Here is a 26,512-nt window from a genome sequence, read left to right as displayed (position 1 = left end):
CACGCTCGTCTGAACGCACCCTAAGGACTCGAGGTACTATACACAAGTCTCCATATGTATTAATCCGCTGCATAGAATAACGGTGTGTGGGAACGGTGGTATCATGAGTAATATCTACTACAAGCCTCTCATCCCCTTTATTGGCACTCCCAGCTAAAGGCCGGTAATCTATACTGGCCTTGGAAGCGTGTCATCCCTCTGGGACCAGAGCATGGTAAGTGCCACTGTGACACGTCAGCACTTAACCCTCCCAGCTATTTACGTTAGCCAGGTGCCCAGGGTCACCCCTCTGGGGTGTTACACCCCCATAAAAGCACAGCCTCCGTCTCGAATTTGAGTCTTATTATGGTATGGTACCACTTAACAGCCAGCTATAGAAAGAAGGTGAGTTTCTAAAGTCTAGCCACACAGCCCAAGCAGAAAAAAAAATCCAGAAGAATCCTCATCAAGGTCCGAGGATCTAAACTCTTCCATATATCTTAGAGAGTCTAGAGCTTCAACCTACACCATCCATTGAATAGAAACACTTTGTTTCCATACTCTGGATATATCCTATCTCATGGCCATTATAAAGTGTCACAAAAGACCTTTTGAGATCTTTGAAACAGTGACCGAGAACATGGAAAGGAGAGCAATATCTCGGGTAATGCCAATCAAGAATCTACATATGGTTTTATATAACCCAGAAATGTCTCACCATAATGAAGCTATAAGTGGGCAATCTCACCATATGTGAAGCATTATGCCTAAAGCTGCAGAACATTTCCAATATAGGTCCAGAACTGATGGGAATAATTATTATTGGGATATAATTTTATAATTTAACTCTTGTAGTCTGCTAGAAACTTACTAGTACCTCCTCCCAGGTTCTAATACAGCCAGCACTAGAATCTGCCATCTGTTTGATCTCTAGATCAAGGAGACTACATGCATAGGAGCCTCCAAAGAAAGACAGTCTCAAAGGGAGTATGTTTTGTAGTCAAGTTAGATATTGCAGGATGTATTTAATTTGCTACTGTTTGGAAGTATTATTTTGCTATTAATGGCACAGATTTGTGCCACTGCGTGGTACTGATTTTTAGGGATTTTATAGCACTATTATTTGATGACTATATGGCATTGTTATTTGGGCAGTTTAAACTATATGATTTACATGCAAACTTTTGTAATATGTTGTGGGGCAGAGATAACATTTATTGATGATATATAATTAACTAAAATAGAACATGAATAGAGATGAGCGAACGCGTTCGTCCGAGCTTGATATTCGTGCGAATATTAGGGTGTTCGGGATGTTCGTTATTCGTAACGAACACCATGCGGTGTTCTGGTTAATTTAACTTTCTTCCCTGAGACGTTAGCGCTTTTTTTTGGCCAATATAAAGACAGGGAAGGCATTACAACTTCCCCCTGCAACGTTTAAGCCCTATACCACCCCCCTGCTGTGAGTGGCTGGGGAGATAAGGTGTCACCCGAGTATTGAAATCTGCCCCTCCCGCGGCTCGCTATGGATGCATTCTGACATGAGTTTAGGGAAAGCGCTATCGTGTTGGAGCTGCTATAGGGAGAGTGTTAGGAGTATTTTAGGTGTCAAGAACCCCAACGGTCCTTCTTAGGGCCATAAATCTTCTCTATATGCGCTCAATGGGGCCGGCGGCAGCAGCGCTGACCCCATTGAGAACATATAGAAGAGAAATCCTTCTTCTCTGGCACAGCTGTAACAGCTGTAGCAGAGAAGAACGATGTTTGCCCATTGAATTCAATGGAGCCAGCAATACAGCATGTTCCACTGAATGCAATGGGCTGCCGGCGATCGCAGGATGAATGGTCGGAAAGGGGTTAAATATATAACCCCTTTCCTGCAATTCATCCAGAAATGTGTTACACTAAAAATATATACCGGCGTATAAGGCGACCGGGCGTATAAGACGACTCCCCAACTGTCACCTTATACGCCGGTAATACAGTGGAGCAAAGAATAAAAAGCATTACTCACTTTTTCAGATGATCTGCGGCGCTCCTGCAGGCTGTCGCTCCCTCCTAATCCACGGCAGAGTATTCCTTTCTGCACGAAAGGCTTGAAATCCCCGCCTCCAGAAACACAGCCAATCACAGCCAATGACAATGATGTCATTGAATGGCTGTGATTGGCTTGAAATCCCCGCCTCCAGAAACACAGCCAATCACAGCCATTCAATGACATCATTGTCATTGGCTGTGATTGGCTGTGTTTCTGGAGGCAGGGATTTAAAGCCTTTCGTGGAGAAAGGAATAGTCTGCCGGGAACCAGGAAGGAGCGACAGCCTGCAGGAGCGCCGCAGATCATCTGAAAAAGTGAGTAATGCTTTTTATTCTTTGCTCCACTGTATTACCGGCGTATAAGGTGACAGTTGGGGGGTCGTCTTATACGCCCGGTCGCCTTATACGCCGGTATATATTTTTAGTGTAACACATTTCTGGATGAATTGCAGGAAAGGGGTTATATATTTAACCCCTTTCCGACCATTCATCCTGCGATCGCCGGCAGCCCATTGCATTCAGTGGAACATGCTGTATTGCTGGCTCCATTGAATTCAATGGGCAAACATCGTTCTTCTCTGCTACAGCTGTTACAGCTGTGGCAGAGGAGAACGATCTTTATGCTGACAGTGGGGGGGGGGGGGGGCACTCTTGCCGCTATTGTGGCTTAATAGTGGGACCTGTGAACTTGAGATGCAGCCCACCATGTAGCCCCTCGCCTGCCCTATCCGTCACTGTGTCATTCCCATCACTTTCCTGAATTGCCCAGATTTTCACACATGAAAACCTTAGCGAGCATCGGCGAAATACAAAAATGTTCTGGTCGCCCATTGACTTCAATGGGGTTCGTTGTTCGAAACGAACCCTCGAGCATCACGGGAAGTTCGTTCCGAATAACGAACACCCGAACATTTTGGTGTTCGCTCATCTCTAAACATGAACTGTAACAAATATTTTAAGATAACTGACTTTGATGTATGTTGTAGAGCATATTTACATATGTAGTGGCCCAGAGTTAGTAGGGCACCTCCATCAGTGTGAATGTATTTCTCTCATGCTTACTGTATTGTCAGTGTCTTTGTGTTGCATGAATATGATGTGTATTGCATAGCTACAGCACTGAATGGATTACTGTCTGGAAATGTATCTTTTGTATGTCATGTGACCTTGTCTTATATATGTGTTTGCAAGGTGTATGAGTGTGGTCAGTCAGTCAGTCTCCGGTCTTTCCAGCAGTCTTCAACTTATTCTGTCAAGTCCAAAGCCCGTCTATACACAGACACCTTCAGTCTGTGTGCAGGGAAGATGGAAGAGGCAGAGAGAATGCTGTGTGTGTCCTGGGTCTAACCTACCCAGTGTTTTAGGCTGAACACCAAAAGAAACCGCAAGCCTGCGTGAATCCACTGTGTAGCACTGAGTGCATTTCCAAAACTGTGAGTGTGTACCGGTAGAGAGTTCTGAGAGAGTGAGAAGAAGAGTGTCCGGGAACAGATCCTTGCAGATAACGAGCCAGTGGATTCATCTGCTTTTCCATGCTTTCCTCCCTGTCACACCACAATCCTCCTGCACCATTGGATTGTTTCTACTTTGTACAAGTTGATTTCTCAAGTAAACGGCTCTACCGACCGTTCCCAGCTTAGCCTTTTAAAAGTAAGCTCTGTGTGCGTGGACTCATTATTGCATCTTCTGGAATTCCCTGCAGAGGACGAAATGGTGGCATCACATGTGACAAGAGACTAAGGTAAAATACAGTGGGATTACCCTCCCTTTAATAGCCTGCCCGCGGCCCCGTGGACGTGTCCCTGGTTACCCTCTGGGTGGGAGACGGTAGTGCCACCGTGACAAGGCCTAAACCCAACCCTGCTGTCTCCTAGGTTGGGGCCTGCTCTTCGGACGCTGCACATATAATACACACTCTCTCAAATACTTTTACATTTAGAGCAGTGAAGATTTTAAAGGGACTATCTAGTTGTAAACTATTGACGGCCTATCCTCTGGATATTTCATCTATAATAGATCGGCAATTATTCGTCACCACGGATTTCTGCATGTCAGCTGTTTTCTGCGTTGATGAACTTGAGTACTTTGCTGATTTTTGAAGGCAGCAGAAAGCTCCATTCCCACTGCAGTGGCCCATTTGTTTCAGTAGGAAGTTGATCTACAATTTTAAGCTGAGCCAATGCAATGGGAATGTAGCTGTCTGCTTCTTGCAGAAATCAGACCAGCACACAGCTAATCAGCGGGTCATCCGGAGGATAGATCATAAATAATTTACAACTGGACAAACCCTTTAAGATTTTCAGCTACAGGCACAGATAAGTACATCATGTGCAAATTAAAATATAATGGATACTTAAAGATTAGAGATGAGTGAGCATGCTCGTTTAAGGCTGATGCTCGATCGAGCACCATGCGGAAGGGTGCGGGGGGTAGAGTGAGAGAGATGTACCCATTTTCATTGCAGTCTCTACGTAGCACATGGCATGATGCTTAGACTATTAGATTGACCCTTACTTCACAGGTAATCACTCATCCAGATCATGTGCATTTTAACTTGGATGTAATTGGATATTTTGTATTTAAATATGTAGAGGGTATATAATAGCTACCACTAAGAACGTGTTAAATGTTCAAAATGGGAAAGAATACCTTTATTTTTGTTAGTTGTTTTTAACCCCTTAAGGACCATGCTGTTTTGTACCAGACACTTTTTAGGGATTTTTCCCATGTGGTGGTTTAACTGCTCTATTTTGTTTCCTTCAGCTGAAAAAATTATTTTTTGCATTTTTTTTCAATGACATATAGGGCTATATTTTTTATATCTTTCTCACTGACTTTTTTTGCCCATTTTTTTAGTTTTATGGGGGGTAAAAAGCTAAAAAAAAATGATTTTTCTAACATTTATAGTTATTTTTTTTAATGATTATATTAACGCTAAAATAAGGTATGGGAAGGGGTTCCTCATTTTGTTTCGGACGTTTTGATATATAATATTATGGTTTTGGATTACAGGGCGCATACAGTAATGGTTTGGGTTGGTGTCGGCTTAGAGTTATTTTCTTTTTTATGTATGTATTTTTATTTTACTGTGTAATTTTGTTTTAATTATTTATTTAATTGTTTTTTTTACTATCTATATTCCCCATGATGATAAGACCTCTGGTGGGCATTCACATGCTTTTCGTTTTTTTTTTCTTTGACATGGGGCATCTATATAGAAAACATCCTCTGTAGTTACAATAGTCACTGGCAGAGCTGATCTTGGTCTCCTAGGACGCTGCAGCTCTGCTGTAGCAGGGGATCCCGGCGGCCACATGACCGCCAGCTGCCGTCTTTAATCCCCCTATTTTTTACAATTGTCTGGGATAAAAGCCAGGACCAAGTGCTGTAAATTTACAGTGTTTGTCCTTAATGGCTTAAACAACTCAAAAAAAGCTATTTGAATTTTAGCTTTCATCCACAAGCTGCATCATTTTGGACTTGCAAAACGTATTCACTGCTCAGTAGAGGGTTGGTGAATGATGTTGGGATTACAAGAACCCCGAAGAGAGAATCAGTTTTCTGCCACATTGCAGCACTGAGTGTCTCACTTACAGTTTTAGTGTCCCTGAGGCGCATGGGGTAGTACACATTCAACATGGGCACCGTGTGTTGCACAGCAAACATTAAACTGGTAGTCCATTTCTTACCATATATGAATCAGCTGGTCCCTAGTTTTTGAAGTCACAGGTTTAACAATGTGATGTCACCATTTTCCTATAAAATATAAACAACAAGAAACAGCGCTGCGGTGTGGCAGAAAACGGAACTTACTGGTATGTTATAAAAAACTTTGAACCTTCCTCTATTCAGTAATGTGGGGATTGTGTCCCTGTCTTTTGTGCTTTGTCTGTAATTAGATCCCCAAATCTGCTCCTTCTGGAATAACCCTGTATTATATTTAATTGTATTTTATTTATTTATTGGAATAAAGCATTTGTACATTTTTAGATGATACATTGCAGCGTTTGTTTGAGAAAGCAGTCATTTTGTTCTTAATGTTTATTTAATGTCAGTATTCTACATTTATGTGCACTTGGCATTCCAATAATTAAGTGGCTGAGCTGCTGCTGTTATGCTGTTAATTTTTTTTGTATTTCAATAGATGTGTAATGCATTGAACATGTTGGATAGTGCTATTGCAGCAACTTAATAGTAACATTTCGGGTGATAGGTTCCCTTTAGAGATGAGCGAGCATACTCAGTAAGGCGATATACTCGAGAGAGCATTGCCTTTTTCGAGTACCTGCTGGCTCGTCCCTGAAGATTCGGGGGGGGGGGGGGCGCAGGGGGTCGGGGCGGCGCGGGGCAGTGAGGGGGAGCGGGGAGAAGAGTGAGAGAGATCCCTCTCTCTTTCTGTTTCTCTCCCTCCCGATCCCATCTGCAACCCCCCACTCACCCCCGCGGCCCCAAATCTTCGGGTACGAGCCAGCAAGTACTGGAAAAAGGCGATGCTCTCTCGAGTATATTGCCTTACCGAGTATGCTCGCTCATCTCTAGTATATCGCCTTACCGAGTATGCATGCTCATCTCTAGTTCCCTTCAATACTCATGCAATAACACTAATTGCCGGGCAACAGCAGCCTTTAATAGTACAATATAGTGCATAATGATTAATATACTCTACAATACTACATTTCAGTGTTACACTTCATCCAGTGTCATATCTGAAAGTAATATCTTTATAGACATTTTCTTTTTTAGATCAGAAAGTGGCACGTACACAGTGAACTAGAGCGGATGGCGGAGTCTAAGAAGAATTACTTTTGGGCAGCATTCTCCATCTCATTAGTATGGTGGAGCCCACCCAGTGTCCCACATCCCCTTGTGACCTCTACTCTTAACTGGATTGAATACAGCTGAAACTTACGATCGAGCAAAAAGCCATAGGTTCCCTGCCCTACCATGTTCCTTCTTCAGACAAAATGTCAGCATCTTGATGATGCCACCGCATAGCATTACCAGGGCTGGGCCAGAAGAGGACTTTCTGCTTGTCAGGGTTAGACAAGTATAAGATTTTTTTCCTGTTGTACAACTTACTGTTTACGGGCACTAAGAAGGCTTAATTTACTTCAAGGGGACACTTAGAGGCATTATTTCTTTTTAAGGGAGATCTTGGGAGCCATTAATACTTTTAAGTGGTACTCTGGAGGGAGTTATTACCAATTAAGGGGCCTACAAATGGCATTATCATTTTCAAAGGAACATTATTACTGTCCAGGGGCAAATATGTGGCATTATTACTATGTAAGGGGAGCAGTGGTGGACATTTTTAGTATGGTGGGTACAAAAAGGGCATTATTATTGTGTGGGGTGAGGTGAGTTAAAAATCACTAAATAGCATTGAATGGCTGTGATTGGTTCATCGAGAGCTGCAGTTATTGGCTGAGGCACATCACTCGCGAAACTGGAGGCTGGATTTTTGAACCCCCTGACCAGGAAGCACTGGCTGAAGCCTACAAAGAAAGTGCTGTGGAATTGCCGGAAGAAACGTGTGGTGGAGTGGACAGCGCTTGCTAGGTCATGTATAGGGTTTTTGTTATGCAGCAAGGGCTTATTTTGGGGGTAGGTTGCATATTTAAGCCCTACGAAAATCCGGGCATAAGAGCGCTACAAAGCTGCAATATCGCACAGAACACAGCCGCGATATCGCTTTGATTTTCTCGTGGCGATATTGCTGTCACCCCTGTGAAAGAGGCCTAGTGGATCTGTGTTTTTTTCTGGCAATTAGTTTCCTGCTACTGAATACATTAGACAGAAGTGAAGACAGATTTGGTATAAGGAGGAACTGAAAACAGTAGAAGGAAGTACTATTACTGTTCAGTCACCTGTGCAATGTCATAGTCATATATAGATACACTATGACTTGTTTTATCAGAAAAACTCCACCTTGTTCACACAGTGCAGTTCTTGCATGGATTTTTGTTCTTTGTAGTGAAAACCTGGATTGGATCCTAATAGAAGTATAAAACGATATTCCCACATTCAGTTTTTGATGCGATCTTTTGAGTCAGTTGTCTTCCCTTTGCATTCATTACTATGTTTTTTACAAAAAAGACAGAAAAAAGCTGCATATGTAAATCTAATCCTTGTAACAATTCCCAGTCATTGTAACAAGGCTTGCATAAAGAGTCTAACATTGACTTGAAGGAATGCTGCCTTCCAAGAGGCGGCATTGTGGAGGTATTGTTCCATCCCCCTTATTTGCATATTACCCAGAGGAGCATGAATGGCTTTTTAAGTTTCCTCACTCACTAACCATCTAAAGCAGTGATGGCGAACCTTTTAGAGACCGAGTGCCCAAACTACAACCCCAAACCCACGTATTTATGGCAAAGTGCCAACACATCAGGGGGCGTGGCTTATCACAATGTATGATTTTACCTCCGTCGTTATAAAAAGGACAGGGCTGTTTCAAAATAGACAGCGTGCAGATTTTGACTGCTTTTTGGATGCGGAAATGCTGCAGAATGTCCTCAGCGGAAATTTATGTGGAAAATTCTGCAGCATTTCCGCAAGCAAAATCTGCACCCGGTCTATTTTGAAACAGCCCTGCCCATTTTCACCACATGTAAACATACCCCAGCAGCCCCAGCGATAATAGTGACCCCCCACAGTGGCCCCCAGTAGTGATAGCGACAGCCAACAGTGGCCCCCAGAAGTAATAGCAACAGCCCACAGCAGCCCCCAGAAGTAACAGCGATAGAACACACCAGCGGCCCCCAGAATAACAGTGACAGTCCACAGCGGCCCCCAGAATAACAGCGACAGCCCACAGCGGCCCCCAGAATAACAGCAACAGCCCACAGCGGCCCCCAGAATAACAGCGACACCCCACAGTGGCCTCCAGAATAATGACACCCCACAGCGGCCCCCAGCAGTAATAGCGACATCCCACAGTGGCCCCTAGTATGATAACAACATCCCATAGCGGCCCCCAGTATGACAGCGACATCCCACAGCAGCCCTCAGAATAATAGCGATACCCCTCAGCGGCCCCCAGCAGTAATAGCGACACCCCACAGCAGCCCCCAGCAGTAATAGCGACACCCCACAGTGTACCCCAGTAGTAATAGCAACACCCCACAGTGGCCCCCAGTGTAATGGTGACACCCCACAGCGCCCCCCCCCTCTAGACCCACATACTTACCCCATCCTCCTTGTGGAAGCTCCAGAGCTCGTCTGCTCTGCGTTGCTGCTGGCCCTGATCCCGGTGGCATATTAACTATTTCTTCCCCACTTCTGCCTAAACTCAGCAATTCCAGCAACCTGATTAGTTGTTTGGTGAATCAGCCAAGGCAAACAACCAATCAGGTTGCTTGAATTGCTGAGTTTAGGCAAAAGTGGGGAAGAAAAACTTAATATGTCTGCCGGACGCCTCCTCCCCCTGCTCTCGCGGAACCTAAGAGGAGACGTCGGGGGAGGAGGATTCCGGCTGCACACTGACGTCACAGTGTGTGCCGGGATCAGCGCAGCTAGCAGCGCTGTGAGTGCATGCTGGCAGGGGAGCCGCAGCCCCTGCCGGTATTCACTAGTGGTAAGCGGCGATGGCGGTGCATACCAGTAGGAAGGGCTCTGCGTGCCGCCTCTGGCACACGTGCCATAGGTTCACCACCACTGATCTAGGTGCTCCCCCTAAGAAGAAAGCATAGCGTTTCTGACCCATATGCCTGAATGAGATTGTCTCAAGTCACACACATGTTGAAAATGCCCTTTTTTAATTAAAGATTTTTATTCAATTTTTGTATCAACACAGACTAAGAAAGCGTCTGAACAAATCACTCACTGCAATACATTAAATTAGTATGTTGCATATTAAGATATCCTATACTCATGTACACCGATGTAGTCGCACTATTCATATCAATGGGACTGTCGTAAATTCTGAGTACAAACACTCGGCAACCCTCTGCTCTCCCAATGTAGGGAATGGAGTGGCAACGCACATGTGCACCCTCCACTCTATCCATGGGGCTCCTTCAGGAACCCTGTTCTTGGGATCAGTGGGGGTCAGAACCCCTCCATCGATCATAAAGTTATCACCGATTTTGTGGATAGAGGGTGACTTTATAACTTTGCAAAACCCCGTTGAATATGATCTCCAAATGCTGACGAAGTACAAAGGAAAGAGCCAGCAATGACAAACAACTTAATCCAAACTTTATTCTACACGTTCCAATAATCAGATGCCTCTGTGTAAGGAGAGAGTTATATCATATACACTGAAAGGCCACTTTGGCCTCCTGCACACGGGCGGAAATTCCATGGCGGGATTTCCCACAGAATTTTTCGCCCGTGCCCGCTGCCATAGGATTGCATTAGATGATACAATCCTATGCAGACAGCCGCGATTTGACTGTGTAAAAACTCAAGCGGTAAACAAATTGCGGCATGTCCTATTTCTGTGCGAGCCTCGCAGAGGCCCGCACAGAAACGTCACTAGTGACGCGTTGGCTCTGCACTGCCCATGTGTCGGCTGGGTGGCAGCTGGCACATAGCAGAGCAGAGAAGACACCGCGAGCAGTTGAGCCGCGGGTCACTGCAGGGGCACGGCTCGTATCCCGCTTCCCGCTACGAGAATTCTCGCAGCAGGATCTGACCCGGCCGTCTGCAGGAGGCCTTTATTAGAGACCTCGGCCCTTTTATGATTGGAGCTTCCCCATATGGAAATAAGATATGTGGCCTTGGTGTGCAACATAAAATCAAATGAGCTGAATTTCCGTGTGAATGCACTTTACACTGGCCAGGGCTGGAATTTCATAAACCACCAATCTTGTGGGGTTTTCTTGTGCAACAATGTATCCTGTAGACGCAAACAACTCATCCACAAAATAGGTCAGCAGAGGAGAATCGAACAGGCAGAGCAAAGTTTAGCAAATTGCAACTGAATACAACGCTGGAACTCCAACTCAGGCCGGCTGCACACAAACAGATTTGCATTGCAGAATCCGAGGTCGGCGCCCGCAGGAAATACCATTCATAGAATGCTATGGAAAATCGCTTCTTCCTGCACACTTGCGGAAACAAATTGCAATTTTTATTTTTGTGCATTGTCCGCACAGATTCCATTGAAGTTAATGGAAGCCATCGGACCTGCGGCCTGTCCGCAATTCAAATTGCAGACAGGTCGGAGATTACGCATCATCGCCTAGCGACGATGTGGGGGGAAAAAAAGAGTCTATGGGACTGGTCGGCATATTCCGGCAAAAGACCTATCTTTTCCGATCAGCGTAAAACAGAACGTCCGGAATGCGCACCGTGTGCGCTATCTTTTCCAGCCGGCCGATTTAACGCACCAAAAAATCTCCCATCTGAACAAGTGCATTGCAATCTAATGCTCCAGATGGTCGCGATTTTCAGCCGGCGTTTTATCGCGGCAAAATAGCCACAATTATAGGCTCATATAAAGGAGCCCTAGGGTGAAACAGAAAGACTCCAGTGGCATCTGTCCATATGCTGCCCAAATAGAAAAATGGAGGAATATCGCTATAGCGCCACCTATTGGAAGGCAGCACTCCTGCGAGTCAATAGCAGACTTTTTAATAAGCCTTATAATAATGATTAGGAATTAAGAGGCCAAAGGAGAAGATAGCCATACACAGCTAAATGGTTTTAGGATGATTGCTCCTCATCAGTGCACAGTAGGTTTTTGGGTTGGCAAGGGAGAGGCCTATAGATGTGGGTCAGGAAAGGTATTATTTCCCCTTAGGGAGACTATGAGGCCCTCCAGGCTCCTAAGGGAAATATGCAAATGAAAGATCTTTTCAGTTGCATATTTCCCAGAGTAAAATGGGTGGACTTTAAGTCTGACATTGACTTGCAGGGATGCTGCCTTCCAATAAGTGGCGCTGTAGAGGTATTGTTCCATATTTCATTTGCATATTTCCCATACGAGCATGGATGGTCTTATATGTCTCCTCGTGTCTTCTAGGTGCTCTCCCTAATGAGTAACAATACTCTATCTGACCTATGCTGTCCGATATACATGGACCCTGAGCACTGCATATGATAGGATATGCAGTGACTTACTTCACATGGGCTAAACATTGGCTGTATAAATGGCTTCACAAGCTATGATCTCTTTCACACAAATGTAGGTGTTTTTATGTGCGCCTGCCAGCGCTGTAAAAACACGTGAATGGGTGCACAAATCTGCTGTTTGTGCACCCATTCAGATGGCCAGCGCATATACGCCGAGCCCGAGATACCATCGGGTGGTGGGAGACAGCTTAGCTCTGCTAAACTCCTTTCCCCTTTTCCACCGGCCCTCGGAAAGGGGAGAATGTTGAAGCTAGTGTGCTAAGCTCCTGCCCCCGCTCCGCCCCTTGTCAACAGCCAGCAATGGGATGGAGTGGGAGCTTAGCAACTAGCTCCCACCCCATCCCATTGCAAACAGCTTGCAAGGGGCAAAGAGAAGGGGGAGGGAGTTTAGCAGTCACTCTGCTAAACTCCCTCCCACCTTCCCTCTCCTGTTGCTGTCATTGGCTCCCATAGAAGTCTATGCAGCGAACGACGTATTTCGGACAAAAAGATATTTCCAAGACTATCTTTGCTGGCCAGCATAACAGCGCCGGCTGAAATGTGCTATATTGGCCGGCTGGGCGCTTTTACGCGGCGGAAGATCATCGGTCTGATGGTAGCGTGTATCGGCTGGTCATATGAAAGAGCCCTATGTCTGTGATAGGGATAGCGTGACCTCACATTGAAGTGAATGGGGTTGCACTGTGAATCGGGGCTTGGGTTGCAAATAATCCGATCTCTATGGATTTTTTGCTACTTACGCCCCTTGGTCTGGCCGGCACTGCAGTCCCATTCACTACAAGGTGACTGTAAGGTCGCAGGGCTATAAAGTAATTGTCATGCAACACCTGTCATGGCCACAAGTTGTCATGTAGCGCTGACATCAGTCTTCCGTCACACATATAAAGTGCTGTTTTTTGCCCCTAAAATGCATATTAAGAAAAGGCAGCAACATTTTCAGCAGGTGCATCTGTCTGATAGAGACTTTTATTATTGACACATTTGTACCTGTGTTTTTTTTCTGGTGTTTTTTTCCTTTTCTCCATGCTAAAAGTTCAGGCAAAAAAAGCCAAACCAACAGCATGCTGCGATAGCAAGAAAAAGTATTGATGACCTATCCCCAGAGGTCATTCTGAAAGGCATTGCCATGGAAACGAATGAAGCATCGGTGCTGAACCATTATTTGGGGACCCTCAGGACCTTCGTTCTTGGGATCGGGGAGGGGTCCCAGGAGTCGGACCCCCTTCAGCCCTTGTGGATGGGGAAAACTTTTAATGTTGGGAAAACCCCTTAAAAAAATACAACATTTCTTGTTGTGATCAAGGGAAAAAATACTTTTCAAATGTAGTAAAAAAAAAACTTTAAAGAAAACAAAACTATTTAATAAAAAGAGTTCTGATCTATAAAACAAGAGCCACATTATATCATGGGTCTGATATATTCCAAGGGAATAACTATCTGTCAAACCGATAATAAACCGTAATCATCAAAACCCTGCATCTGATCTCCCGGACCTGATGCAGCTAATAGATGACCCCGTAGACATTCTCCACGGCACTATCATCCGGCAGCGAGGGAGTTAACCCCGCCACAGCCCGAGTACATGATGTCATGCGATTGTTTAACTAGCCCAGCCCTGCCTGTATTTTGTCCTCTCTCCCCCACCATACAATCCTCGCCGGGTTCTCCCGATTACATTTCCTCCCCGTGTCTCGCTCATCGTGCGATCTGCTCAGTCTCAGGGATCCCGCCGATGAGCTCCCCCCGCCTGCGGCCTCAGGGCGAGTGACCCGCTCCTCACAGCGGACATGACTGAACTTACTATTGACAAATCCAAGCTGCCGGGGGTCAAGGAAGGTAAGTGCATTGTGTGTTGTGAAGTGCGGCTCCCCCCTACCAGGTGGTACGGTCGGGCTCCTGCCCCTCACCAGCTCCCCGTCTGCGGGCGCACAAAGGGTTAATTAACCCCGTCGTGTCCACAGATTCACTAGGCCGGCTGGTGGATCGACACGTGAGTGTGTTGTCGGAAGGGGGCGCACTCCTGACCATAGACCTGTCCCTGCTGTACAGGTGTCTGCATGTGGGGGACCAGAAGGTTTAATGGGGGCTTTATTTGTAAACTGTATCTAAAACTGCTACCTCATGCGTTACCGCCATTCCTACGTATGTCCCAGCCATCAGTGACCTTATACAACCGTGCTGTCCAGCGCCCGCACACTGCCGTCCGTTGTCACGTAACGCCCTGCAGCCAAAGCGGTTGGCGCTGTTTCCATGGTGGACAACCTGTTCAGATAATCGTTTGCGTGCGATCATCTGCCAGATTCGGTCTGCTGATGTAAAAGCAGAACCTGTTCAACGGACAGACGGCGGCCTTCACGTTTTCTACTGCGGCGGTAGATCTTGGTGTGGATCCGTCCCAGAATGCGCCCCCTACCCATTAAAGGGGTGAAGGCTGCTGCCGGGGGGGGCAGTTTTGGTGGGGCTTTTCCGCTGCGCAAATTCGCTGCGTGTGAATTCAGGGCAGTTCTGGTCCATGAAAAACTTTTTTGTTGTGACTCTCGTGTGCGCCCACCCTCCCACCCCTCTTGTCTGCGCTGCCCAGTTCTATTTATGTAGTTCCTATAGTAACATGCCTTTAAAGATGGATCGTAATCGCACAGAGTTCCAAAACCTTACTTTTTTTTTTTTTTTCTATGCGCTCATAGAAAATAATGAGGGATTCTACCCCAAGAATCAATCAAAACTGGGACATGCAGCGATTTTCGAAACTCGGACTATCTGAGCGTAAAATCGCGTGTGTCAATTGGCCCGTTTTCTGTGACTTCTGGCCATCTCGGACATCGCTGGTGCGAGTACACCCTAATCTAGTATCGGCCGCAGTGTATAAAGTATATACACAGTGGGGGACTAACACTGTATACTATATGACGTATATACCAAGTTAGTATATCGCAGTGGGGGACTAACACTGTATACTATATGAAGCATATACCAAGTTAGTATATCGCAGTGGGGGACTAACACTGTATACTATATGAAGTATATGCCAAGTTAGTACAACAGTTACAGAGCCACTGATATGTAGCACTACAACTCCCAGCATGACCTGGCAGCATCAGACACTTGGTAGATAGTCAATGCAGACGTTGGATTATTGTAGTAGAATACACATACTGTAGAACAATCTGCTGCATATATGTGGCTTAGGCTGGGTTCACACGGGGCGTATTTTCATCGGAAATCTCGCGGTTTGGCCGCAGCAAAAAACGCGAGATTTCCGCCGGGAGAACCGCCGCGGTTTAAGCCGCGGCGGCTTTGAAGCGGCCCGGCCGCTTGCTTTTCCGTTGCGGCCGGCTCTCCCATAGAGGAGAGCGCGGCCGTGACATAAATAAACAAAAAACCGAAAGTAAACAGACATGCTGCTTCTTTTGAAGCTGCGGCGGTCGCGGTTTCCACCGGATTTACCGCAGCGGATTAGCCGTCCCGTGTGGACGAGGTTTCTGAGAAACCTCGTCCACATGGCTGGCTAATCCCGAGATTAGCGGCCGCGGACTGTTTTGCCGCGGGCGGATCTGCTGCGGCAGAACCGCGGCAAATCCGCCCTTTGTGAATCCAGCCTTAGTATCAGGATACCCCACTCCCCCCTGTAGATACTCCCCAGGTCATACAGTGCAGCAGGGGTGGGAGCTGTAGCTCTGGGCTCCCAGCATATAAATGGCTAAGAAGTGCTCCAGACAGTCCATCAGGGGGCCGGAGAAACACCATTTCCGGACGGCGTTGGGAAACTGCTTGGAACTCCAGGGGGGCCGGGAGGAGAACGAGGAACATACTTCTGTGCAAGTGTGTCTCCGGCAGCCAATCTGGAGCTGTGGGCGGTCCCTCTACCTGCGGCAGGCCAGCCCATGTCTCCACCCATTACTCTGGTGGAGACAAGATACAATAGTAGCGGAGCTGTATAAATTGTGGCCAGATTCTTCTCTCAGACCTACATCCTATATTCAAGGCTTTACTTGGCAAACGTGGTGTAATATCAAGGCCAGTAATACTGCTACACCTTGTACTCCAAAGGTAGATACGAGAGGGCACATCCTGCTTATGTTGTACTATTGTGGGAAGATGGAACAATACCTCTACAGCGCCACCTATTGGAAGGCAGCATTCCTGCAACATTGTAACAACCACTGGGAATGTGAGACAAAATCAGAGTCTTCTCCAGAAGGAAAAGATAAACCACACACAGACTGACTGTATCTGGGTTTTTTGCCCCTCCTCAGTATTCTATGGGTTGCTGCGGGAGAGGCCTATGATGTGGGTCAGGGAGGGTATAGTTTCTTCTTAGGCTAACTTCACGAGGGTGATGTGGTGCCATAAATCCCGCCCCCATATCGCCCTCGACATCCATGTGAAAGCCCCGAGGATGCGACGAGTTTTCATGGCAGAACGGCCTCTCATCACTTTGCGGATGCAGGGATCCTCTGGCGTGGCTGTCACAACCTCGGCAGAGGATCGCGGAGTTCTCCCATTGTTGTCAATGGCAGATATCACATCGCGTGCACTTAGCACGTGGCGCGGTGCTGCCGCCGGCCCCATTGACAACAATGGGCACTGCGATGTGAGAGCACGAACAAGATGGAACATGCTGTGATTTGTTTCCCACATCACGGTGCCATGCAGGAAAACATCACTTGTGTATGACCCCCTTCAAAAGAATGAGGTTCATATTCATGCGTCTCGCTACGCACAAATCTTCAGTGATTTTCTCGCCTGCCCTAGGGAGAGCATCAAGAGGGTGTAAGGAGACTTATAAGGTCATACATGCTCCTCTGGGAAATTTATGCAAATGCAAGGTTGAAAAAATGATCTAGGTGGCGCTGTGGAGACACTGTTCCATCCTCCTATTTGTATACATTTTCCGGTGGAGCCTTATAAGGCCTCCTGCATACGGGTGCATTTGCATTGCGAAATGTGGAGCTGGATTCCGCCTCCGGATTCTGCAGCAAATCCAGCCTATAGCATGCTATGAGAAAACGCGATTTCCTGCCCATGAGCAAAAATCCATGGCGATTTTCCGTGTGCAGGGAAGAAATCGCAGCATGATTTTGTGTGGGCACAGCATGGCCGGCTTCCATTGATGTCAATAGAAGCCGTTCGTGCCGTGGCCGTTCTGCAATCATCATTGCTGAATGGACGCGGTAGCCACGCTATAGCGGCGGCGGCGTGGCGTCCTCTGTACTGCGCATATGCTCCAGCTGGCACATTCGCAGCAGAGGAGAAGACTGCCGTACAGGTACAAAGGGGTCACCGGCCGGGCACCAGGCCGAACTCCGCTGCAGGAATCCCGCATGCGGGCACTGACCTGCCCGTGTGCAGGCGGCCTAAGTCTTCACACCTTCTAAGTACTGGCAATAAAATCATGCGATGCGAGAGGGAGTGAAAACGCAGACTTATGAAACCAATGATTTTCAATGGTTTCCTTCACATTTGCGATGTATTTACTCATGCAATGTTGTGATTAAAAAAATCGTGGCATGTCCTACCTTCCTGCGTTTTTTTTTTTTGTTTGTTTGTTTTTTAACACCTTTTTATTGCATCACAACGCACAAACTTGCAATTTTTGTGTGATGCGTTTTTTTAGGAAGACCCATTGACTTTCGTGCTAAAAAACTGCGCGATAAAAACGCGAGAAAATTGCAAGTGGTCTTTTTGTGAGAGGAAGCAGTGTTGACGCTCAAAAAATCGTGGGGAAAAGTAGCAATTTAGCCGCAATTTCTTTGTGATATCACGATCACCAGTGTGGAGGAGCCCAAACGGTAGCAGTCTCAACAAGCTATTATGATTAGCATTCCCTCCTGTGGATATGCTATAAATGTGATGCCCAGAGCTGTTGCCCCTTGTGCGGTCACTGCTGTGTTCTTAGCCTGGATGTGGCGGCAGGCCAGCTGCCCATGGGCACACTCCTGCCACTTATGGCACATTCTGCTAGTGTCTCTGGGATAACCCTCTAGAGATTGTGTGCAGCTCTAGAATACAATCTGTAACTCGGGATTATTCAGCATAAGTAATACGAGGCCGGGCCCATGCAGGCGTACGTTTACTGCGTATTACGTGCATGTGATGGGCGCTAATTCACAGGCAATCATATACATTGCCTTCTGCTGTTTTCTCACTTGTGTGTATGCATTGTGTAATACGCCAGTGCAATAAAGAACAAAGCTGGCCGTCTTGTAATGCTACATTTTCCCTGTAGCAGAAATGTCTCACTGGCTGCAGCTTCATTTAAAGGGGTTGTCCCGCGAAAGCAAGTTGGGGTATACACTTCTGTATGGCCATATTAATGCACTTTGTAATGTACATTGTGCATTAATTATGAGCCATACAGAAGTTATTCACTTACCTGTTCCGTTGCTAGCGTCCTCGTCTCCATGGTGCCGTCTAATTTCAGCGTCTAATCGCCCGATTAGACGCGCTTGCGCAGTCCGGTCTTCTCCCTTCTGAATGGGGCCGCTCGTGCCGGAGAGCTGCTCCTCGTAGCTCCGCCCCGTCACGTGTGCCGAATCGGCAATGGAACGCACAGAGCCCACGGTGCACCATGGGAGAAGACCTGCGGTCCACCGTGGGTGAAGATCCTGGCAGCCATCTTCGCAAGGTAAGTAAGAAGTCACCGGAGCGCGGGGATTCGGGTAAGTACTATCCGGGTTTTTTTTTTAAACCCCTGCATCGGGTTTGTCGCGCGCCGAACGGGGGGGCTATTGAAAAAAAAAACCCGTTTCGGCGCCGGACAACCCCTTTAAGAAAATGAGCTGTTTGCCAACGGTGCCAAGAGCAGGACCAAAAGTGACGGTCACCCCTTGCCCTGCATTCTTGGCATAACCCTCAAAGCCCTTTTTACTCAGCTTGATGATCAGGCAGGAATGTTCGTTTGCCAATCAACAGCTCATGTCAGTTGGCACCCGGCTCATCATGGATCGAGGGCAATCGAAAAAATTATTCTTATTGTCCAGCTCATTGCCTGGTGTGAACGAGGGATCTACTGCCGACACTAATGTTGTATGGGGGACGACTATGGCAGCTATTGTTTGTTCACACTGTAGAGGGCATTGGCTGCAAAGGGCTTTCACGGTCAAAAGTGCATATTTTGTTGATCGCCTCTCGTATGGATCAAACAGACCTTTAGATTTAAAAAAAAATACACCAAATTTTGTGGTGTAAGACATGTATGCCAAGTCTCTTTGGGTTGCAGATTGAGTCAGATTTCTGATTTAGAAAGTCGTTCAACTTTTTGTAGTTAGGTTAAATGGGTTGTTTCATGAAGGGGTGGAACATGATGCGGATCCAATGGAGGAGGCATGCTGTTGTGACGTGGTCTCACCCCTGTGATGGATGGCACGCCTGTGGCTGACCGAGGAGTCATTTTTCTGTATCATTTTATTTGTAAGCGAAAATGCAACTTCTTTATTAGGTTATTCATATTGTGTAGTTAGTTGGCAATGGACCTCCTCAGCAAGAACAGTCAAAGACAAAAAGTTTTTTTTTTTTTGTAAGATGTGTAGATTTACTTACTTGCCATGGGATTGCTAAAATGAAGTGATACAACATATTTTTCAAGAATATTTAATACACACCAGCAAGATGTTAAGGTCTATAGAAAAAATGAGAATACATAGCCTACCTACACACACTAGGTGCACACTACCATATTTAGGGCCGTGTGCTGTCACGGACAACCCATGGCTCTGTTGTAGACCTATGAGGCTATGCACATGGATGTTTTTTTCACCCAGATTGATGGTCCTCGTGGAAAAAATTCTGTCATGTTTGTTTTGCGCAAGAGAGGTATGGCATGCCAATGTGTATCATCCATGAATGTTGGACAACACACGGACTAGTGTCCATGCAGTGTCCAATGCCAGTTATACCTGAGCCTCTTAGAAGCAGCTCTCTTGTATGGCTAGTATGCACCTAATGCTTTACGATTGTGGCTTAATGTGTGCCGAAAGGCTGGTGTACATATGTATTCGTTTTGTCCTCGCTACAACATTTTAAAAAGGGATGTGACTTAAAATGCACCAAATTACTCAAAATATATATATATATATATATATATATATATATATATATATATATATATATATATATATATATATAATTTTATATTTGCCCAAGGTAACTAACCAAGAGGGCCAAATAAAGCTGTAACATGCATAGCGTCAGCATGCTCCCGATTTGACACCACATGAGCCACTATTATAAATTTTGACGTATCTTCTGCCTGGTCTAGATTTATGCTGTAGTAACATAGTATGTAAGGCTGAAAAAACACATATGTCCATCTAGTTCAGCCTGTAATCCTCCCACCCCTCTATGTTGATCCAAAGGAAGGTAACAAACCCAATGAGGTAGAAGCCAATATTCCCCATTTAAGCGAAAAAATTCTTTGACTCCAATCTGGCAACCGGAATAATCCCCGGATCAACAACCCTTCTGGAGTTATTAATGTTAGCATAATATTCTATCACTCAAGAAAAACATCCAGGCCCCTCTTGTACCCTTATCGAATTTGCCAGCACCGCGTCCTCAGGCAGAGAGTTCCATAGTTTCACTGCTCTTACAGTAAAGAACCCCCTTCTATTTTGGAGTAGAAACCTTCTTTCCTCTAGACGTAGAGGGTGCCCCCTTGTTACAGTCACCGTCCTGGGTATGAATAGATTATAGGAGAGATCCTTGTATTGTCCCCTGATATATTTACACATAGTTATTAGGTCGCCCCTCAGCTGTCTTTTTTTCCCCCCCTAAACTAAATAACCCCAATTTTGATATTCTCTCTGGGTATTGTAGTCCGTCCATTCTGTTTATTACTTCAGTGGCACGCTGCTGTTGTACCTGCTCAAGCTCTGATATGTCCTTGGGGACCGAAGCCCCAAAACTGTGCACAATATTCCATGTGTGGTCTGACCAGTGACTTGTAAAGAGGAAGAACAATGCCCTCATCATGTGCCCCTACACCTCTTTTGATGCACCCAGGATCCTATTTGCCTTGGCAGAAGCTAGTCTCCCATTTAGTGTGTAATGGTGACATGTATTTTCCCTGGCCATGTGCATAACCTTACAGTTATCAGCATTAACCCTCATTAGCCATTTTTCCCTTATTTAGAGTCTGAATTCTTATCAAAACCCAGTATGTTGCCAGCGAGTATCACTGGAGGGAGGTGGTGGGGCTGGGGAGCGCTCTACCCCACCCGCCTCCATCCACTGTAAGCAGACCGTCATTCTGAAGTGACCGGCTGCTGTTTACACTGAACGCTAGTCGTTTAGTCGCCTGCATGCATTTACGCGACTAACGTGAAAATACTCACGGGAACTTGAACAACTCTGACCGATAGTCGTCCCGTGTAAATGGGTGTTTAGTCTATGTAAAGGCCCATTTAAATACATGTTGCGATTATCACTCAAAATTTGAGCGATAATCTTTCTATGTGAATGCAAAAAACATCGCTCACTTGTTTGTGGTTGTGTTAAGCTGACCTTGTTTCCTCGCTGGCTTGTCATCCTGTGTAAACGCTCCCTGCCCCATATAAGAGGTGAAGCGCTGAGCGCAAAGCGGACGAGAAGCCTGCAAGCCGGCGGTAAATCTTTCAGTTTAAATGCTCTGCACGAGCGCCGGCGACCTTAGCGGTGACGTCAGCTCTCATGCAGTCGTTTAAAAGACTGTCGGCCCGTGTAAATGGGCCTAAAAAGGGACAAGGATCAGCTGATTAATGAGCAAACCCTTGTCATCAGCTGACTGACTTGTCTACACAGCATAGAAAAAAAAATGCTTGCTGGTCAGCTGCACCTCTCCCCATTCTATGTGAAGCGCTGAGCAAGAATCCCGCGATCCAGCGATTTGGTTTTAATGCTTACTGAAAGTTAACTAGAAGGGAACGGATAGTAAATTTTTTTTTTTTGCATTTACACGAGGTTATTGCACAATTTTTATTCGTTTGAATGAATTTTGAGCAATCATTGTCCCGTGTGAATAGTCCTTGAGACTCGCTGCCTGGTAATTCTGTAAGCGACATTTGCGCTGACACCGAAAAAAGAATTTAACCCTTTCCAATCCACTGTCTGACCTCTGAAGACATTATGATTTAAGACTGTACAGCTCTGATGTTGCAAGACTTCTATTGGGGTTCTTTTACTGTATATTGCCAGCCTCTCTGCTGTCGGAGCCTATCCAACGTGTCACCTCATGCAGTACTGGCTTTAGCCAGCAGATAGCGCTGTTTTATAATGGCAGGAAAAGATTAAGCCCCCTATGAAAACCAGGATACAAAGCGAATTGGAAAGGGTTAAAGGGAAGCGGTCAGCAGATTCCTATTACCCCGACCACCCACGAGCAGCATAAGATGCCAACAGACTCTTCGTTACAAGGAACTATAGATTACTGTACATGGAGGCATAGCTTTGAGAAAGGCCAGGCACAGGGAGAAGTGTCTGCTTGGCGTCTCCCTGCCCTACTCTGCCTGATTGACAGGTCTCTCCTTGTTAGCAAATAGTTGATTGACTTGTGGGAGTGCGTTGGTATTCTTGCTGCGTAATGATGGCTTTTTTATGATTCGGTGGTGTTTTTAGCATGGGGAATATGCCATCCTTCTAGATCCCTACTGTAAACTTGTTGCTACCTATGGCGTCCTTCTCCTTTATATGGCTGCAGCTATTGTTGGGTTCCCAGCATATCCTATAAAATGTGGCTCTCTGAGATTCCATTGCCATTACTCAGAGCGGACTGTAGAGTAAACCTATTGTTAATTATTAACCTCTCACAGGGAGACTGATGGGCCTTGTGGATCATAATGCTGCTGTCAAACCTTCTCAGGCAATTCGAGGAAGTTCTGTCATGTCTGTCCCTGCTGATACATTAGGACTCGGTGGTGGCGGTACTACTGCCCCCATCACAGCTGTCAGGGGAGTATGGGTGACGGGTATGGTTCCAGACGAGCACCATGGCTGTTTTGTGGCCTGTAATATGGATCAAATATAAGCTTATGTATCCATAGGGCAGTTTTTTTTGTTTTTTTTTTAAATCGCCTGTTCGTTAAAAACACAGCATGATATAATTTTTTATTTTTTGTGGTATTTTTTTATTGGGCAAACACAAATCAGTGGGAAAAAAAACAATATGGAGGCAAATGTCATCTGTAACGAGTCCGTTTTATGGACATGTTTACAATATGCTGATCATATTTTTTTTTTTTTCTGTGAATTTATAGCAAAGCTTGTATGTGCCACCACATCAAGGACAGGGATACTCGTGCTGCAATCTTAATACATTCTAGGATATATGGTAGGGTTGCTGGGAATGGTTATGAACAAAAGCTCTATTTTGCATCAGGATTTGTAAACCAAGACCAGAGGTAGAATCTAGACAAACCGTATAAGAGAAACATTTGCATGTCTTCTATGCTTAGACCTGTTTGTCTGTTTGGCTTACAAATACTGCATGTGAAAGTGTCCTGAGGTTACAGGGAACATGTCACACAGAACATGCAGCCGATTATTATAGGATGTGTAGTGTTGGCAGAACACATTCTTGACATCCTATACGTTAGGGCAGTAGGCGGTCCTATTAGACTTGGGGCTCATGCACATAAAAAAAAAAAAAAATAATTGGTATGTAAATGGACATTTCCTAAACTCCCATTCCCCAGCATTGTATATCCGACTTGAGAGTGGACCAGACCTAAAGCGACAAAAATTAAGAATATCTAGCTGTGTGTCTTAAAGGGGTTGTCCCGCGGCAGCAAGTGGGGTTATACACTTCTGTATGGCCATATTAATGCACTTTGTAATATACATCGTGCATTAAATATGAGCCATACAGAAGTTATTCACTTACCTGTTCCGTTGCTGGCGTCCCCGTCTCCATGGCTCCGTCTAATTTCAGCGTCTAATCGCCTGATTAGACGCGCTTGCGCAAAAGGGTCTTCTCCCTTCTGGTCGGTCCGGGCACGAGCGGCGTTCTGCCTCCGCCCCCTTCTATGCGTCATCACGTAGCTCCGCCCCATCACATGTGCAGATTCCAGCCAATCAGGAGGCTGGAATCGGCAATGGACCGCACAGAGCCCACGGTGCACCATGGGAGAAGACCCGTGGTGCATCGTGGGTGAAGATCCCGGCGGCCATCTTGGAGGAAAAGAAAGAAGATGCAGAGAGGGGATTCGGGTAAGTAAAAAATTTTTTTTTTTTTTTTTTTTTTAAATTTCACCACATCCCTTGGGTTTGTCCTGCACTGAACGGGGGGCCTATGCAAAAAAAAACAAACAACCCGTTTTGGCGCGGGACAACCCCTTTAAGTATTTGCAATATGGAAATCCTCCAACCTAGATGTCCAGGAAGCAGATCAGTCGGAATCCGCTTTGTTGCATGTAGGTATTAGATCTTGCTACAAGAGACTGATCCACAAATACTGGATCCTCTTTCACAGACTCGCACATTGGCTGCAGAATTTTATACCCTAATATCAGAACTGAAATAACGGGCTCCCTGTAAATGACCGACACCTTTAAGAAAAGCCTTTCTTCTGTTCTTTTATTTTGCCCTGTTTTGGAGCATTTCTTAGCGGCTCTTGTTGATGGTAGAAGCTGCCGGTAGAGAGCCGCTGCACAGAGGTCTATTACATGCGATCCTCCATGCCAGAATGTGCTAAAATGCTTGTATCCTCAGTTTAACAGCACAGCTTGAAGATGGTCTTCTAAGAATGTCCTAGATGCTTTATATGCAGTAGTGTAGTTGGACAGAAGCATAGGTCTTACTTAAATTTTTTTTTTTTTTTTAGTATTGAAAACATCCCGGTGAGCATTTCCGATGCCAAGCTTGGTGTAGTATTTCCTGGCACAATGAATACACGAAGGGGCACGTGCCTTCATGTATGGAGCACATAACAAAACCTCCATGCGCCGCCTTAGAAATGTACGCAAAGTCCAACCTGGTATACATTTCTGCTATAGTTTACACCAATCTCTAGCATAAATCTTTCAGCCCTGAACAACCATGCCCCCTCCTGAAAGCCCTGCCCACTTTTATAAAAAGTGGCAAGGCTGGTGCAGAAAGAGTAAAAAAAAAATTGACTGTTTTGCTAAAATACCTGCTTGCACAAAAATGTGCAACTTTTATGGCAGAGGGGGGGGGTCTCTCCAGCATGTTCCATAAAGCAGTACTGGCTCTAGCCAGCAGACGGTGCCATTGTATAATGGCAGAAAGAGAAAGCCCCCTAAGAAACCCTGAATCCAAAATTGGATCGCAAAGAGTTAACACTGCCAAGACCCTTACGTATAGAAAGTGTAAGCCCAGACAAGCTGTAACCTTCTCTCTAACCAGGGTGAGTCTCCTACATCCTTGTCGCGTGGCACTGCGAAGTACCAAAGCTGCCCCCAGAACACTCCTGGCACAGTTATGCCTCTGGCAGGATGCTACGTGGCAGGAATCCTCTCATTGGTGCATGACTAAGGGGATATAATCAGCGGAGTACAGCGCCGTGGGAAAGATTTAAAATCTGCCAGAATTTTGGTGTAAAGTGTGCCTAAAGACTGGCGCATATGGCGTAAAACAAAATGTGGTTCTCATCTTTTTTTGCCCCTTGTCAAGGGTCTTGAACCATGTAGTTGTAAAGTGCATCCTAATGGCCCGTGACAAGGTTTTGGTGCAAATTAGTGGCGTAAAGAGGTGACATAAATAAGAGTATTTTTGAAACTCTCCGAATGTGAAGCCTTACGCGGCGGACATGCATCTGTCTTCTATTCCTCTGCCGCTCTGCACGTTCTCATCGCTGGGTTGTAGTATGTGCGCTCCAGAAACAATAGTAGATCTGGTTGTAATTTACCGGGAATCTGAGCGTTGCCTGCTATTGTCTGCACCAGATGGTCTCCATACATGGCTGTGTGTGTTCTTCTTTACCCTTTGCTGTGCAGCCGGTGAGTATACAGTTAGTATATGCTTTGTCTGAGGCGCCAGGTACAACACATGGGCAGTAGTAGTAGGTCAACAATCAGTGTTTTTTTTTTTTTTCCAAAACTGTTCGTTTTATTAGACATGAAAACCCTCTGTAAAACTTAAAGGGGTTGTCTCGCGAAAGCAAGTGGGGTTAAGTACTTCTGTATGGCCATATTAATGCACTTTGTAATATACATTGTGCATTAAATATGAGCCATACAGAAGCTATTCACTTACCTTCCCTGCGCTGGCGTCCCCGTCTCCATGGCTCCGTCTAACTTCAGCGTCTAATCTCCCGATTAGCCGCGCTTGCGCAGAAGGGTCTTCTGCCTTCGGCTCGGTCTGGCACGAGCAGCATTCTGGCTCCGCCCCCTTCTACGCATCATTGCGTAGCTCCGCCCCCGTCACGTGTGCCGATTCCGGCCAATCAGGAGGCTGGAATCGGCACATGTGATGGGGCGGAGCC

The 26,512-nt window shown here is 45.9% G+C and overlaps 1 protein-coding gene across 2 annotated transcripts in view; it reads left to right on the top strand.

The window, feature by feature from the left end:
- Positions 1-13,748: 13,748 nt before the first annotated feature.
- The window catches only part of CCDC50 (coiled-coil domain containing 50), a 53,287-nt gene continuing 40,523 nt past the window's right edge, over positions 13,749-26,512 (top strand). For both annotated transcript variants that reach the window (XM_066602048.1, XM_066602042.1), the window contains exon 1: positions 13,749-13,935. In XM_066602048.1, the coding sequence (XP_066458145.1) occupies positions 13,887-13,935 (49 nt within the window). In that variant the 5' untranslated portion in view covers positions 13,749-13,886. The remainder of the gene's footprint in view (positions 13,936-26,512) is intronic.

The sequence above is a fragment of the Eleutherodactylus coqui genome, chromosome 1 (assembly GCF_035609145.1).
Source record: "Eleutherodactylus coqui strain aEleCoq1 chromosome 1, aEleCoq1.hap1, whole genome shotgun sequence".
NCBI lineage: Eukaryota > Metazoa > Chordata > Amphibia > Anura > Eleutherodactylidae > Eleutherodactylus > Eleutherodactylus coqui.
The sequence above is the reverse complement of the archived record's forward strand: the minus strand, read 5'-3'. Positions and strand labels throughout refer to the sequence as shown.